At 45.3% G+C, this 16,622-nt stretch overlaps 1 protein-coding gene across 2 annotated transcripts in view; it reads left to right on the top strand.

Annotated features, from left to right (window-relative positions):
* The window catches only part of RBM17 (RNA binding motif protein 17), a 42,534-nt gene that overhangs the window by 14,254 nt on the left and 11,658 nt on the right, over positions 1 to 16,622 (top strand). For both annotated transcript variants that reach the window (XM_069765317.1, XM_069765318.1), the window contains exons 3-9: positions 16 to 129; positions 7,015 to 7,181; positions 8,461 to 8,558; positions 10,270 to 10,326; positions 13,241 to 13,379; positions 14,832 to 14,983; positions 16,483 to 16,559. In XM_069765317.1, coding sequence (XP_069621418.1) covers positions 16 to 129; positions 7,015 to 7,181; positions 8,461 to 8,558; positions 10,270 to 10,326; positions 13,241 to 13,379; positions 14,832 to 14,983; positions 16,483 to 16,559 — 804 coding nt within the window. The remainder of the gene's footprint in view (positions 1 to 15; positions 130 to 7,014; positions 7,182 to 8,460; positions 8,559 to 10,269; positions 10,327 to 13,240; positions 13,380 to 14,831; positions 14,984 to 16,482; positions 16,560 to 16,622) is intronic.

Here is a 16,622-nt window from a genome sequence, read left to right as displayed (position 1 = left end):
CCTGTTTTGTTACAGACTCAGAGGACAAAGCAGAGCACAGTTCTCGCCCCTGTAATTGATCTCAAACGAGGGGGCACAGATGATCGGCAGGTCATTGATACCCCACCTCACGTGGCAGCTGGGATGAAGGTATTATTGCTTTCCAGCTATTGACTACTTATTGATGGTACTTCCCTACTTTAGGGCAGCATATTACAGGTGAAGGTCCTTTCTGCTATTAGCCAGAATGGCACAAAAAATATTGGAGAGAACAAAACCTAGTTTTGCGACAAATCAGTAGGCAACCCTGGTATAACAACATCACCAAAAAACTCCGACAAGCATCCAGGGTCGAGGAGCAACGTTGGAAAAAAACACGCCTTATTTTCAAGCCATCTGACAAAGGTGGCAATATTGTGGTTATGGGGATCGACGGGTATAGGAATATGTGTTTGTCGTTACTTAATGACCGGTCCACTTATGCCCATGTAACAACGAATCCAACTACTAAATGTGTGTCAGAACTTAGGGCCATTTTACTTAAAGCCAAGGCTGAGAAACTGATTGATGAGGATGAGTTCTCCTTCCTGTTGCCCCTCCACCCGGTTATGCCCACATTCTATGCCCTCCCAAAGGTCCACAAGGGCCTGGATCCGCTAAAGGGTAGACCCATTGTCTCTGGGATAGGAGGTGTTGGACAAAATGTGGGTATTTACATCGATAATGTCCTAAGACCATTTGTTACCGCACTTCCATCCTATGTTAGGGACACCATGGATCTGCTTCGCAGACTAGAGGGTATTTCCCTAGAACCTGGCACCCTCCTGGCCAGCATTGACGTTGAGTCTCTGTACTCCTCAATCCCACATCAGTGTGGAGTTCAGGGGGTGCAATACTTTTTGAACACAAGGGGGTGTCAGTTCAGGGCCCACAATGAACTTATCATATCTCTTCTTGAATTTGTACTGCATAACAATTTTTTTTGCTTTGATGGCAGGATCCTCCACCAGCTCAGGGGCACTGCCATGGGCTGCCCATGTGCGCCCACCTACGCAAACTTGTGCCTGGGCTGGTGGGAGGACAGTATTGCCTTCTCAGAGACTTATGAGAATTATCTGGCCCTTGTGGACCTTTGGGTCAGATATATAGATGATATTTTCATATTGTGGAGGGGCACCAGGGAGGGTTTTGCTGAGTTTGTGGCATCCCTTAACGATAATGAGATTGGCCTCAGCTTTACTTTTGAAATACAGGAAGAGAGACTACCATTTCTGGATGTCCTCATCTCTAAATCTAGGGATGGGGAGTGTCTTGAAACTACTGTGTACAGGAAGCCGACCGCAACCAATTCCCTTTTAAGGTGGGACAGCCATCATCCCTTCTCTCTAAAAAAGGGTATCCCTAAAGGCCAATACCTTAGGTTGCGTCGCAACTGTTCCAATCAAAGGGATTTTAAAATAAAGGCGGATGATCTTCGGCAGAGGTTCCGGACCAGGGGCTACCCGGATTGGATTCTTAGGGAAGCATTTCGCCATGCGAATGCATGTGAGAGGGGGACCTTGCTTATACCCCGAAATAGAGAAGAAGAGACCCCTAAGGAGACTAGGGTGATTTGCACCTTTGACAATGGGGCAGGACCCGTGAGGGACATCTTGAAAAAACATTGGGGAATTTTGGGGATGGACGAGGACGTGAAAGATATCATTGGCAAGGAACCAAGGATCACCTATCGGAGAGGTAGGAGTTTAGGTGATAGACTCATGCATAGCCATTTCACTACGCCTAGAAAGGAGACATGGCTTCCTCAAAGACCAGCAGGATGTTTTAAATGTGGAGCCTGTGTGGCGTGTGATTTTGTCCTTACTGGGAAGGTATTCCATAATGAGCATACACAGCAGTCCTATACCATCAGGGACTTTATCAATTGTAGAACAACAGGGATTGTATACAGGGTGAGTTGTATCTGTGGAATCACCTACATTGGAAAAACGATCAGAGAATTCAGACGACGAGTGGGGGAACACTTGGGGGATATACGAAACAGAAGGGATACCCCGATAGCAAAACATGTGCATGATATACATGGGGGTGACCCCAAGGTCTTGCGTTTTATGGGGATTGATAAGGTGCATCCTCCGTCCAGGGGGGGTGACCTGGATAAAATGCTTCTTCAGAGAGAAGCGAGATGGATCTTTCTTCTGGATACATGCCAACCCCATGGTTTGAACGAACAACTTAATTATAGCTGTTTCCTGTAGGCTTTATTTACCTTATTAGTGGTGTTCTCCTTGCCTAGTCTTTCTCTCCATTACTCTCTGTCCGTTCCCTCCCTCTCTCCCCTTCCCCTTTCCCATCTTATTATTTTATTTAATTTGTTATTTGTCTGTTTGACGGGTCTTCTCCAGTTACCATGCCAAAGAAAGCAAGATATATTATGATCCATCGGGATCTGTTTGGAAACTAGCCACTGCTACTTTCTATATAGCCATCTAGGTTATAATGGGTGTCACTATGACTTCAATTACTGACACCTCTATGTCTAGTATGAGCTTCTGTTTTTTGCTTCTGTGCATCCATTTTTATCCACGTTTCACGCTAATTGTTTTATGGAATTTTGTTTAATTGATCTTCGCCCATTTATGTTAGCCTCTAACCCCCTCCCCCTTGTTTGGGTTTATAATCCATTTCTGCCAGTTTGCTTGTGATTATGCATGGATGTGGGTACCGCATAGAATCTTATTTGTTGATATCATGAGTTGATTCGGTTATTGTGACGCTTCCCCCCCCTCCCTTCTGTGCAACTTACAAGGGCCGGTGCTTCACTGTGGTCGTGGACGGAGACGGCTTGCGTTTCACCCTTGAAACGCATTCACCATGGCAACATGTGGGCGCCGTACAGGATGTGACGCGTACAAGATGGCGCCGCAACTTCCGGTTCCTGCACTTACCACGCCGAGTGAGTCGGCTTGCGTTCCACTGTTGGAGCGCACCCAGCGTTACATGCTGTTGGGCGCTTGATAGGATGTGATGCGCACAGGATGGCGCCACAACTTCCGGTGCATGCGCTCACTATGTGATATTATGTATAATCCAGTAACCATGTGGACATGGTGAGTGCTTGTGCCATATGGCCGCTTATGATAGTGGAGGTTTACTGACATCAATTATGCCCCCGACTATGTACGCCTGGCTAAACACATCAGCGCACATGAGATGGCGCCGTAACTCCGGTGCCCCCTTTTTTTTTTATTTTTATTTTTTTTTTTTTTTCGTATATCATTACTTATAAACTGGTAACCATGCAGCCGCATATGGCTTTTTTTTTTTTTTTTTTTTTCCATATATCATTATTTATAAACTGGTAACCATGCAGCCGCATATGGCTTTTTTTTTTTTTTTTTTCCGTATATCATTATTTATAAACTGGTAACCATGCAGCCGCATATGGCTTTTTTTTTTTTTTTTTTTTTTTTCGTATATCATTATTTATAAACTGGTAACCATGCAGCCGCATATGGCTTTTTTTTTTTTTTTTTTTTTTTTTTTTTTTCCGTATATCATTATTTATAAACTGGTAACCATGCAGCCGCATATGACTAGTGCTGGTTTTGTGCGGCTATGATAATTTCTCATTCATGAGTATGGGGGCTCACGGGCATTATCTATGCCCCCTTGGAATGCCCCAACTAGATCTATAGCTTTTTGGGGCATACAGTGCACATGGTTTATTAGGCAGTTTGATCCGTTCCGGGTTTTCCCATATCCCAGTATATCAGGTACTAGGGGGAGGGGCTTTGGGTATATAGAGAGGCTTCACAGAGGTGGGTTGTACTCTACCAGAGACTGTGGACACAGACGGTCATCTCCAGCGTGGGTTACCTAGCCACTGCAGGCCCCACAATTTAGACGGACTTACATCTCTGTGCCCGTTGGCACTTTTTTCCATATGACTCCCCTGATGATTCTCCATGACCGGAGTTGAAACGCGTAGGGAGGAAGATTCTACGTTTCAAGAGGTTTTGGGACTCTGCCTTTACACATATTGGGTGGGCTGGTCCCTTAGAGCAAGGTCCATTTGGGGCCTGTCCTTGTCAGGACAGGAGTTACAGAGGGGTTACAGGGTAGACATACTACTTCAGCCCTGCCCCTCCTCATCTAATTGGATCTCTACTGTGTCGTACGGAAGTATACAGTGTCCGGCAGCTTGGGTGAGATCCAACCATTCTTTTTTATTGAGCACTGGTTCACCTGAGCACTTTGTATGTTTTTTTCGTTTGTGTCCTGTTGGATGTGCAGTTTTTAGCATTTAATATTAAAAGTTATGTTTTATTAGTGGATATCCTCCACAGCTGATTCTGTCTTGAGCCAGGGGGTATATATATGGTGTGTTTTTTGCACACTATTGCTTTTTCTGAAAAAAACACGCCTGCCAGACGACTTCACTTCTTTTAAACAGGCTACGCTTGCCTTCAAACTAGCCCTCACTTATGCTAAACAGACCTATTTCACTAACCTTGTATCTTCACTATCCTACAACCCAAAACAACTGTTCAGCACATTTAACTCTCTCCTCCGCCCACCACTGCCACCTCCAACTCCCCTCATCTCTTCTGAGGACTTTGCCACCTACTTTAAAAACAGTATCGACCAAACAAGGCAAACCTTTACTGTTCCACCTTCCCAACCACTCCATATACCAGACCTCTGCCCTTCCCTAATAACCTACCTCTCCAACATCACTGAAGGAGAACTTACTCACCTCCTTTCCAAATCACACCTCACCACCTGTGCACCTGACCCCATCCCTTCCCACCTGCTCCCCAACCTCACTAACATGCTCATTCCAGCCCTAACCCATCTCTTCAACCTATTGCTATCTTCTGGTACCTTCCCCTCTTCTTTCAAACATGCCACCATCACACCCATCCTCAAAAAAAGCTAACCTTGACCCAACTGCTATGCCCAGCTACCGCCCCATATCACTGCTCCCGTTTGCTTCCAAACTCCTTGAGCAGCATGTCCATGCTCAACTTTCCTCCCACCTCTCATCTAACTCTCTCCTTGATAACCTCCAATCTGGCTTCCGCCCCCACCACTCCACCGAAACTGCTCTGACCAAAATTACTAACAACTTACTCACAGCCAAAGCTAACACAGTTCTCCATCCTCCTCCTTCTTGACCGGTCCTCTGCTTTCGACACAGTCGACCACTGCCTACTGCTACAGATTCTTTCTTCCCTAGGCATCAAAGGCCTTGCCCTGTCCTGTCCTGGATTGCCTCATACCTTTCTGACCGCACATTTGTTTCCCACTCCCACACTACCTCCTCACCCCGCCCCTTCTCTTTTGGAGTCCCTCAAGGCTCTGTCCTAGTTCCTCTATTTTCCATCTATACCCTTAGCCTAGGACAACTCATAAAGTCCCATGGCTTCCAGTACCACCTATATGCGGACGACACTCAGATCTACCTCACTGGCTCAGATGTTTCCTCTCTTCTGTCCAGAATCCCGGAGTGTCTGTCAGCCATATCCTCCTTCACCTCTCGATTCCTAAAACTCAATGTAGACAAAACCAAACTCATCATCTTTTCCCCATCTCGCGTATCCCCCCTACCTGATCTATCTATTATGGTAAACGGCATCACGCTCTCTCCTGCACCTGAAATCCGCTGCCTCGGGGTAACTCTCGACTCTGCCCTGTCCTTCAAACCACACGTCCAAACTCTTGCCACCTCCTGTCACCTCCAACTCAAAAATATTGTCAGAATCCGTCCCTTCCTCAGCCCACAATCTACTAAAACTCTTGTGCATGCCCTCATCATCTCCCGCCTCGATTACTACTGCAACACCCTCCTCTGTGGCCTCCCCGCTATCTCTCTTGCACCACTCCAGTCTGTCCTCAACTCTGCTGCTCGGCTAATCCACCTCTCTCCTCGCTACTCCCCTGCTTCACCCCTCTGCAACTCCCTCCACTGGCTCCCAATACCCCAACGAATCCAGTTCAAACTACTAACACTGATCTACAAAGCCATCCACAACCTGTCCCCTCCCTATATCTCTGAACTAATCTCCCAATATCTTCCCTCACGTAATCTTCGATCCCCCCAAGACCTCCTACTTTCCTCCACACTTATTCGTTACTCACACAACCGCCTCCAAGATTTCTCCCGGATATCCCCCATCCTCTGGAATTCCATGCCTCAAGACGTCCGATCCACCACCCTTGGATCCTTCAGACAGAACCTGAAAACCCATCCCTTCAGGAAAGCCTACAGCCTCACCAACCACCCGAGCTGCCGCCTCACCAACCACTCGAGCTGCCGCTTCACCAACCACCTGAGCTGCTGCACCACCAGTGCTGCAGCACCCTGACCTCCTGTCTCTTCCCCATTATCCCGAAGAATGTTAAGTCCGCAAGGACAGGGTCCTCTCCCCTCCGTACCGTCTGTCATTGTAAATTTGTTTACGGTTAACAATATCTACTACTCTGTACGTAACCCCTTTTCTCATGTACAGCACCATGGAATTAAGGGTGCTATATAAATAAATAATAATAATAATACTCCCAGTTGCTCACAATGATTGATGGGCTGCCATGTGTACACTGACACACAGCATCTAGTCAGTCGTTGCTGAGGGGCAGATGAAGTGCTAACCCTAGTGCATGCAAAAGACTCAGGAGTATGAACTCGCTGTATTCTTTAACCTCTTCTATTGGCCAAAAAGCACAATTATTTTTTTGTGATTTGTGATTTTAAAATAAACCTCCTGTCCCTGTAATATGCTGTTGTTGCATAGATGACAGATCCATTTTACGTATGGCTGCAGAACTCTTGGAAGTACCCGTGGACTATTGTCATATTTCCATTGGGAGTTGTAGTTTTTCATCCTATAAATATATTTTCGTATATATTTCTATAGAGCTTTTGGGTGGTAGTCATTTCTTGATATTGGTTAATTATTTCATGCACATTTAGGAATACTTCTGACTTGAGATTGTTTTATTCTATACCTGCATGGTACCTTACGGCCACAGGACCCTGTACCTGGCGCCTTTTCTACAGGAGATGCCTTGGTTCCATTAGCTGATGAGTATGATCCCATGTACCCTAATGAATTTGATAAAGTGGTTAAACGTCAGAGAGAGGAACGGCAACGTCAGCGCGAGATGGAAAGGCAGAAAGAAATAGAAGAGCGAGAAAAGTAAGTGAATTTAGAACCATTGTCCACCCTAGGACTGAGAAGTGACTGTACACGTCTCATATATAATCACCCTACCTGGTGCCCTCCTTTATCTTCAGCTGCCTACTCTTCTCAGATCAGCATCCTTTTCACTTATAGTTTTATTTATTTTACTCACTTATAGCGCCATTAATTCCACTGCGCTTTACAGATATATACAGATATCATCATCACTGTCCCCGATGGGGATCATAATCTAAATTCCCTATCAGTTTGTCTTTGGAATGTGGGAGGAAACCATCGCAGACACGGGGAGAAGATACAAACTTCTTGCAGATGTTGTCCTTGGTGGGATCTGAACCCAAGACCCCAGTGCTGCAAGGCTGCTGTGCTATCCACTGAGCCACCGTGCTGCCTCATGATAAATGGGATGGGGTATTTTCCTTTTGGTTTCATAGAGCCAACACATTCCATAGTCGTATAAAAGTATTGTCATTATTCGCCTTAGTCCCTGTCCTCAGTGAGGCTCACAACCCAATCTTTCCTATCTCAAATCCATGCACATAGACTAATTTTTTGTAAGAATCCAATTAACCCAGCATAATAATTTTAGATTGTGGGAGGAAACTGCACAAACTCACTGAAATATATACCGTATTTTTTTTTTTTAACTTTTTCTCAAAAAAAATTTGGGAGAAAAATGAGGCGTGAGTCTTATCGTGCGAACGTGGGTTTACCGGGGGGTTGCGGCAGTGGTGTAGCCGAGGAGTGGTGATGTTGCGTTGGTGGGTGGGGCGGAGTGCACCTGAGCAGGGTCCCTTCTTCAGAATACCGGCGGCAGAAATATGGCGACGCTGCGGCCCGGTGTCCACGGCGAGCAGAGTGCATCACCGGTTTCCTTGCAGCCATCTTCCTGAAGCCGCGAACCGCTGGAGACTTCAGGAAAATGGCCACCGGAGGCCGCGCAGATTAAAATCTCTGTGGCACTTGGCTTCAGGAAAATGGCCACCAAGGTATCAATCTGTGCATGCGCGCTTCCTTCTGGGATGGCAGCCATGCAGATTAATATCATGCAGTGTGAATACTGATGGGAGGACCCCCCATCACCACCCCTGTAACCTCTGCAGCAATGCTGGCAGCACTCATACATCTATTTGCAAAGACCTCCTTTGGATATGACGCTGAACACGTGCACTATAATAAAATATTTACAAAAAATGCAGAGTGTACTCACTTTTGCGAAATACTGTACCCTTTCTGAATTTAGCAAAAAAAATAATTAAGAAATATTTTGTTGTAGACGAAGAAAAGACAGACATGAAGCCAGTGGGTTTTCCCGTAGACCTGATCCGGAATCTGACGAAGAGGAAGACTTTGACAGAGAACGGCGTAAAAGAGGTCAGTTGTTATCAGAGCAAACTATGGTAAAAGACGCCATTATAATAAAATGGGAATCATTGTATTGTATCAGTGTCAGCTATATGGTTGTATTTGACCACAAAAGAAATTTAACTAATGTTCCCATTTTTCTGAATGGAGCTGACCAAACAAATGACATGAGTGAACTCTGAAGGCCACTACTGAGATAAGGATTAGCAGATTAACTGTTTACTTGTGGCATTTAATGTAGACACAGGTTTATGTAATCTGTATTATTTGGATACATGACAGAAGCTGCTGCCCAATTCTAGGCCTAGGATTATATTTCTGAGAAAGGCTAGACAACTCTTTTGGGATTTTCTTTTGTTCAAAGTTGTGGATAACAAAGTGAAGGTGATGGGCTACGTTCACATTAGCGTTGCGCGCCGGTGCGTCGGTGACGCAACGCACGACGCACCAAAAACGCGCGCAAAAACGCTGCGTTTTGCGACGCGTGCGTCGTTTTTTGACGAAAATCGGACGCACGAAAAATGCAATTTGTTGCATTTTCTTGCGTCCGACGCTAGCGTCGAAAACGACGCACATGTCGGAAAACGCTACCAAAAAAACGCACGCGTCCCCCATGTTAAACATAGGGGCGCGTCGCCGCTGCGTCGCCGACGCAACAGCGACGCACATTAGCGAAACGCTAATGTGATCGTAGCCATAGTGTGGCATCACAAAGCACTGAGCTTCAAGGGGTCATCCAGCATTCTGCTAAAAGTCTGCAGTCAAGTGAATTGAGTAAGGATGTTCATGTCTAGTTGGAATGTACAAATCCCATATATACATACATATATACATACACACTCACACACTCACTCACTCACTCACTCCCATCCCATCCCATCCTGGCAGTTGCGTGACCACCCGCTCTTGGCAGCTATACCGGAGAATCCTGACAGTGTGCGGTGTGCGCCCTGTAATTCATAAGTCACCAGTCTTAGGCTACGTTCACATTTGCGTTGTGCGGTGCTGCGTCGGCAACGCAAACAAAAACGCATGCAAAACACATTGTTTTGTGACGCATGCGTCCTTTTTTGGTATGATTTTGGCCGCAAAAAAAATGCAACTTGCTGCATCTTCTGCGCCCTGACGCTTGCGCCAAAAAAGACGCATGCGTCACAAAACGCATGACAACGCATGTCCATGCGCCCCCATGTTAAATATAGGGGCGCATGACGCATGCGTCGCCGCGGCTGCGCCCGACGCAGCCCCGCAAAACGCTAATGTGAACGTAGCCTTATAGAGTGCAGAGTGACTGGGCAGAACTGAAAGTGTGTGAGCAAGGAGGCGTACTAACCTGATTCACTTACACTAGGCTGTGCTAGCAAATACTAACCACGTGCATGTAAACTTCTGATACACCAGGAATGTGATGAAAGAAATAAAGGCTGAGACATATCCTGTAATGGTCTGTCATTTCACGTTCTTGAACAACTGGAGTGATCTGAACTAAGAGAAAAAATGTGTGCTATGATTACATGTCAGGAATTGTTAAAAACTTTTACTGGATGTGGCTAAAGTGTGTGTAAACCTATGACTTCAACCGTAAATGGTGCCGAACAGGCTTCTTGTGGTATTAATTTCAGTGCCTAATCACATCTTAGCTATTCATATTTGTGCCGTTCTGTAATGCATTTTATGTATTTTGTTAAGTGTCAAAATGTATTTCTCTTTATCTTCGCAGTCATGGTAGGAGCAGCTATTGCACCACCTACGTCACTTGTAGAAAAGGACCGAGAATGTAAGTGCTGCTATGATAACACTTCACCACTAGATGGTGCCATTGGTACAACTTTGGAACTGTATTTAGACTTGTGCTTCTATTACTATTGCTATACGTGGTGGCACATCATCGTATGTGCAGTCTTGGGATCCTCGTATAAGGGCACACGATGGATTTTGTTGTGTATAGTTGTTGAACTGACCGCACCATGGAATTGTTTGCAGAGCTGCATAAAAGGTAGTTTTTATCTATTTTTTTTTCTCTTCACTATTGCAGAGATATTACCTTCTTAAGTTTTAGATTTTAATTTTCTCTGGGAGGTGTTAATTTTTCTGTTGCATGACTTTGCCCTATCTGCAGGGGGAAACCTGAATCCTCCCCAGGAGAAGGTCAGACCTGGCTTTATCTGTGTTAGACATAATAACACCCAGTCATGCTGTCCTCACTGATCTTACTGCCAACATCCACTGTGATTAAAAGGGGGGTTTGGGAGTAGGGCAAAGTTGTGTGTCATTACTAAATTGTCTTGCAGCTATCCTCTCATGCGGTCAATGTGGGGGAAGGGGAGTAAGAAGAGCTATGTGTTAATACAAACTGTTCCTCCCACCCTGTGTGGCAGATTTACATAGACAGAGAGGAACTAGAAGACCGCAGCGTTTGAGTTCTCCTACACCTGCACTGGTTAGAAGCACTTCACCTTTTTATTAAACGGTGTAAATTTCTTTGGGCAGTGCATGGGTTAATCTGCTCTGTTGAGAGCTCTTGGAGCTAAGGCTCTCAGCTGTGCACTGTTAGCCACCCCTATCCCCAATATAATCTGGGTCCTGACTAACACACATATTCAGAGCTAATGTCCCGACTGTTATCGGGTGTCCAGGATCAAGGCTCCTGCCCTGTCCCTAATGCTAGGGGGCGCCCTAGCGTATGCTGCATGGCTAGGAGGATAGGTGTTGGGAGTTATTTGAGTAGACAGTTGGTGGATTTATCTATGATGGTTGCTAGGTTTTGTGAGTGTGATAATTCAATTTCTTCTCCTACTTTGGTTTAACCCCCATCCTTCACTCCCCGTCACAGACCTCTGTTATATATGTGAGTGTATATTTGTATGTTTGGTATTTTCTGTTACTCCTGTTCGTATTACCTTGTGAGTTTGGTTGGTATACTACGGTGCACTACTACTCCCCTCTCCCCTGAATTGGGCAAGAGTACAGACTGAGGGCGGATTCAGGAGCTAAGGCAAGGTATGTGGCCCCGGCATCTTCACCTTCAGAAGTATCACAGGGAACAGGGCGAGCTAGGCTGCCCCCTAGCGTTAGGGACAGGGAAAGAGCCCCTGTTCCCGGGACACCTGATAAGAGTCATGACACTCGGACTACTTCTCACTCACGCCTCCTCACTCACCCCTCCTCCGCACTGACCATTCCTGACTCGCCCCTTCTCCTGCACTGACCACTCCTGGCTCGCCCCTCCTCCCTCCCTGACTACTTCAGTCTCCCCTCCTCCTGCACTGACCACTCGTGACTCGCCCCTCCTCCTGCACTGACCACTCGTGATTCGCCCCCTCCTCCTGCACTGACCACTCGTGACTCGCCCCTCCTCCTGCACTGACCACTCGTGACTTGCCCCTCCTCCTGCACTGACCACTCGCGACTCGCCCCTCCTCCTGCACTGACCACTCGTGATTCGCCCCCTCCTCCTGCACTGACCACTCGCGACTCGCCCCTCCTCCTGCACGGACCACTCGCGACTCGCCCCTCCTCCTGCACGGACCACTCGTGACTCGCCCCTCCTCCTGCACGGACCACTCGTGACTCGCCCCTCCTCCTGCACGGACCACTCGGGACTCGCCCCTCCTCCTGCACGGACCACTCGCGACTCGCCCCTCCTCCTGCACGGACCACTCGCGACTCGCCCCTCCTTCCGCACGGACCACTCCCACACTGACGTCTGTGAAAGGAGAGCTGCATATGTGTTTGTAACGACTGACACACAGCTCTGCTCTATTCCTTTCCTTGTGTTTGTGTCATTATGTCTCACACATATAAAGTCAGGTTTTAATTTTTGGGGGAGAACTTTATTTTTCTTAACGCCTACTGCTTATTATTTTTCTGTGTCTTAAATGGGAAATGTAAACGCTCTCAGAGAAGAATCAGCTAATATTTCTGTAATGGAGATGAGAGATTGAAAAATACTCTTTCTTCAGCTCTACAGTGACTTCTCCATGATGTGGCCAGCTTAGCATGGTAAACTGGTGAAAGGTCCCTTTTAAAAGCCAAATTATTTACAACATGAGGCCGCACATCGATCTACACAAAACAAACTGCCTAAGGCTACGTTCACATTTGTGTTGCTGGGCGCAGCGTTGTCGACGCATGCGTCATGCGCCCCTATCTTTAACATGGTTGGCGCATGGACATGCGCCGGTATGCGTTGTACTGCATTTTACGACGCGTGCGTCATATAGACGTACAAGACAGGGCGCAGAGGATGCTACTTGTAGCGTTTTCCCTGCGCCAAAATTCTTGATCTGTAGGGTCTTATGACAACGCATGCATCGCAAAACGCTGCGTTGTGTATTTGTGTTGTTGGTTGCGTCGCCGACGCTGCGCCCAACAACGCAAATGTGAACGTAGCTTAACAAATCCACATTTGTATGCAATTAATAGTCTCCATATCTCTCAATTTGTGGAAGCGGTATCAAAAGTTACAAAGCCATCTACTAAATAGAACAATGGCATAAAAGCCCCATAAGCTCATGGCTAGTGATTGGCACTACACATATTATCCACCCTCATCGAGCAGTGAATACAGTATTTATACCAGGAGCACAGAAATACCAGTGACTATAATAATCATTGGCAACATTTAGAAGTGAAGTCTTTATATATAAATTCTTTTGAGGGTTCGTGTCATTTTCCTGATCTCTTTTCAGCCATTGTGCCATCCTATGATGAAGAGCCAAGGCCCCGTCCACCTATACCTAAAGCAGCCATTCCACCTCCTATATATGATGAGCCAGAAAGACCGCGGTCACCACCTGGGCCCAGCAATTCATTCATTGCAAACATGGGGTAAGCTTTTTTTTTTTTTTTTTTTTTTTTTTTTTTTCATAAGCACCTTTTTTACCCATTTGTCCAGATTTTTTTTTGATTTTTTTATGTCTTATAGAATTCTCATAATTACTTGCTATATGGTTATAGTACCTAAAGTCTGATTTGTCTAGTGAGTCATTACAGATTTGTGTGACCATAGGGCTATTGTCATTATTGAAATCTGATCTGAAGAATTAGAGGGAATCTGTCAGCAGGTCTTTACTATGTAATCTGAAGACATTATGAGATAGGGCCTGAAACACAGATTTCAGGGATGTCACTTGTCAAAGTGTGTACTGTTGTTTACTAGCTGTGAATGATTCATCACTAAGAGATTAACATTGCCGGACTAGTCCAGCAACTCCTCCTCCTGTGATAGGCAGCTCACTGTCTATGGACACTGTATATACAGAGCCTGATTGGGGGTTAGCTTTTCTAGCTCTGCTTTATGCTAAATCTAAAATCTGTGATTGTGTCAGAACAGCTGCACCCAGTCATCTAAGTGATACATCATAGGATTCAGGGTCTCTTTGCCTACATCAGGCTGCTCTCAGATAAGGTCGCAAAAGCCTGCTGACAGATTCCCTTCTAGTCTGCAGTGTGTTTTAAATTTTTGAAGGTGTAACCAGTCAGTCTATGTGAACCAGGGGTGCACAACCTTTTTGGGTCTGAGGGCCTCATTGTCAGACATAACATTACCAATTACTTTATGATAGATCTACAGAAAATTAAAATCATGTGCCATAAATATATAATGGGTGCTGGTTCCATTTATAGGGCTCCCACCTATCGAGCCCTTTTCATGGGTTTGCTGTCCAAAAAGTAATAAACCATGCATCCACCTCTATATTGTGGCATAATCCAGATACTGCAATATTCACGCGTTCCTATTCTCCCATAATCTACAATGAATATAGCAGCCCTCGGGCATGATCCCTTCTTCATCTCATCTGCTCCTTTATGTGCTGCCGGAGTAAGGATCCTGACAAGATATAGCTGCCCCAGAAGTGACGACAGAACACAAAACTCATATTTATCTGTCCCTACATTGTTGCACACCATGGATCTCCATGACGTGGAAAATACGTGTGTCCAGACACTATGCAGACGGTTGAGGGCTGCATAGAAAGGTATCACAGGCCACAGTGGCTCCGGGCCGTAGGTTGTGCACCCCTGACTTCAACAGACCTCATTTTTCTGAATGATATTAATTACAGGTTATTTTCCCGCTTTAGCCACATAGGGTGGAACCAGACTGCGGGTGGTGCCTGTGATCATGGGCACAAGAGGCTTAATCGTACTTTCCAAAGTAAATAACGAAAACTGTGATTAGAATATACAGCAGGGGTATTAGAACAGAATAGTTACACTACCTGATACCAGCCGCATGTGTTTTACTCAATCTCCTCCTCTTGACATTTTGCTTTCTAGTGGAACTGTGGCTCATAAAATCATGCAGAAATATGGCTTCCGGGAAGGACAGGGTCTGGGAAAGCATGAGCAGGGGCTAAGTACAGCCTTATCTGTAGAGAAAACCAGCAAAAGAGGAGGCAAAATCATCATTGGTGATGTGGCTGATAAAGGTATGCTGTTCATATTTCTGATACCCCATAAAGAGATTCAGAACTATTCCGCTATTGATATTAGGTGAGGAAAGATGGCTGATTTCCATTAGAGCTATCTTGCAGCTGACAACCCATTTGTTGAGTATTGTGCTGTCTAGCAAGCCTAGCATTGGCCTTATTAGAGAGCAGTTCACCCAGCGTTTGGCTTGTCAGATGCCAGGCTGAGGAATGTATAGAAGCCAAGTTCAGATCACACCCCCAAATCCACATACAGTTTTATAACTTAATGGGAACTCTGCTGCCCGGGGCTTCAGGAAAATGGCTGCGGGATGCCGCGCGTGCGCAGATGGAGATCGCGGTGGCCATTTTCCTGAAGTTGAGATGCGAACTCGGCCTTTATAATTCAGGACTATGAGGATAAATAAGCCATAGTTATAGAAGGACAGATTAACATATAAGGTGCAATATGTTTAGTAGGGATTAGTTGCAATGTTCACACAAGAGACTTAAGTGCTAGGATATTTGCACACCCCAGAGCATGTGGCACTCACCTTGGATGTAGATGAATTGTAGGTTTAGTTGTTGATGAATTGGGGAACTCTTCTCTAGGAATATCTCCTCTAAACAAGCTGCTATATCAACCATCTTGGTTCAGTCCTTCAGATAAATCTCATGATTCTATAGAAGCTAATTGTAGTAATTTACAGGCACAGTACATATTCCCTATTCCAGAGTGGATGTCCCATGTCTAATATGGATTGAAATCCACTATATTGAATTGTTCTTGGAGTTTGAACTCTCCGTCATCCATAATTTTATGTCTCCTGACGAGTTGCTCCAATCAGAGTAACGAAACACGTGGAGACAATTTGGTTCTATGATCTCAATAGATCACATTGGGGAGGTTTTGTTTTTTATTTATTTTGTGTCCTCAATTTTCTGACACTCCAGGGATTGAAATACATGAGTACGCCATGTTGTATGTCAATTACTTTTATTTTAAGAATGAAATTATCCCTTTCAGTGAGTCCTAAGAATCCAGGGATAAATATACCAGTCAGCCACATAGGGAGGAGCGCTTCCAGACTGAGGGTTGTGCCTGTGAATATGGGCACCATAGGCTTAATCAGAATGAGCGGCAGTAACAATTGCTCCTGGCACAGTAGTGTCACATAGCGGTGTACATAAAATGGTTGTACCCACAGAACAAATACTAGAGTGCTCATAAAAATGTGCTGTGGGCATATGCTACTTTCACACCAGGGCAAGTATGCCAACTGCTTATGATGCCTTTTAATGGCTAACAAAAATAAAATAAATGATGTTACACAGCAAGCTTGCTTTGCAACATTTATTTTATTTTTGTTAGCCATTAAAAGGTATCATAACTACAAGATTATCTGTTTTTTCTCACTGAGCACAATCTTTATTTTAACTGGCTAACACGGTACCAAACCCTTATGTTCCGGCTTCTCTTGTGCTGGGCTCATCTAACCTTTTCAATCATTATCTTGCAGTTGATGCATCTAAAAAGTCCGATCCAAACCCTCTGACAGAAATGCTCAAGTGTCCTACCAAAGTGGTTTTATTACGGGTAAGACTAGAAGTATTTCTTATGCCAACAGTATTCTATGCATGTAAGAAAAGCTGCCGAAAT

Source organism: Ranitomeya imitator, chromosome 4 (assembly GCF_032444005.1).
Source record: "Ranitomeya imitator isolate aRanImi1 chromosome 4, aRanImi1.pri, whole genome shotgun sequence".
Classification (NCBI taxonomy): domain Eukaryota; kingdom Metazoa; phylum Chordata; class Amphibia; order Anura; family Dendrobatidae; genus Ranitomeya; species Ranitomeya imitator.
The sequence above is the reverse complement of the archived record's forward strand: the minus strand, read 5'-3'. Positions and strand labels throughout refer to the sequence as shown.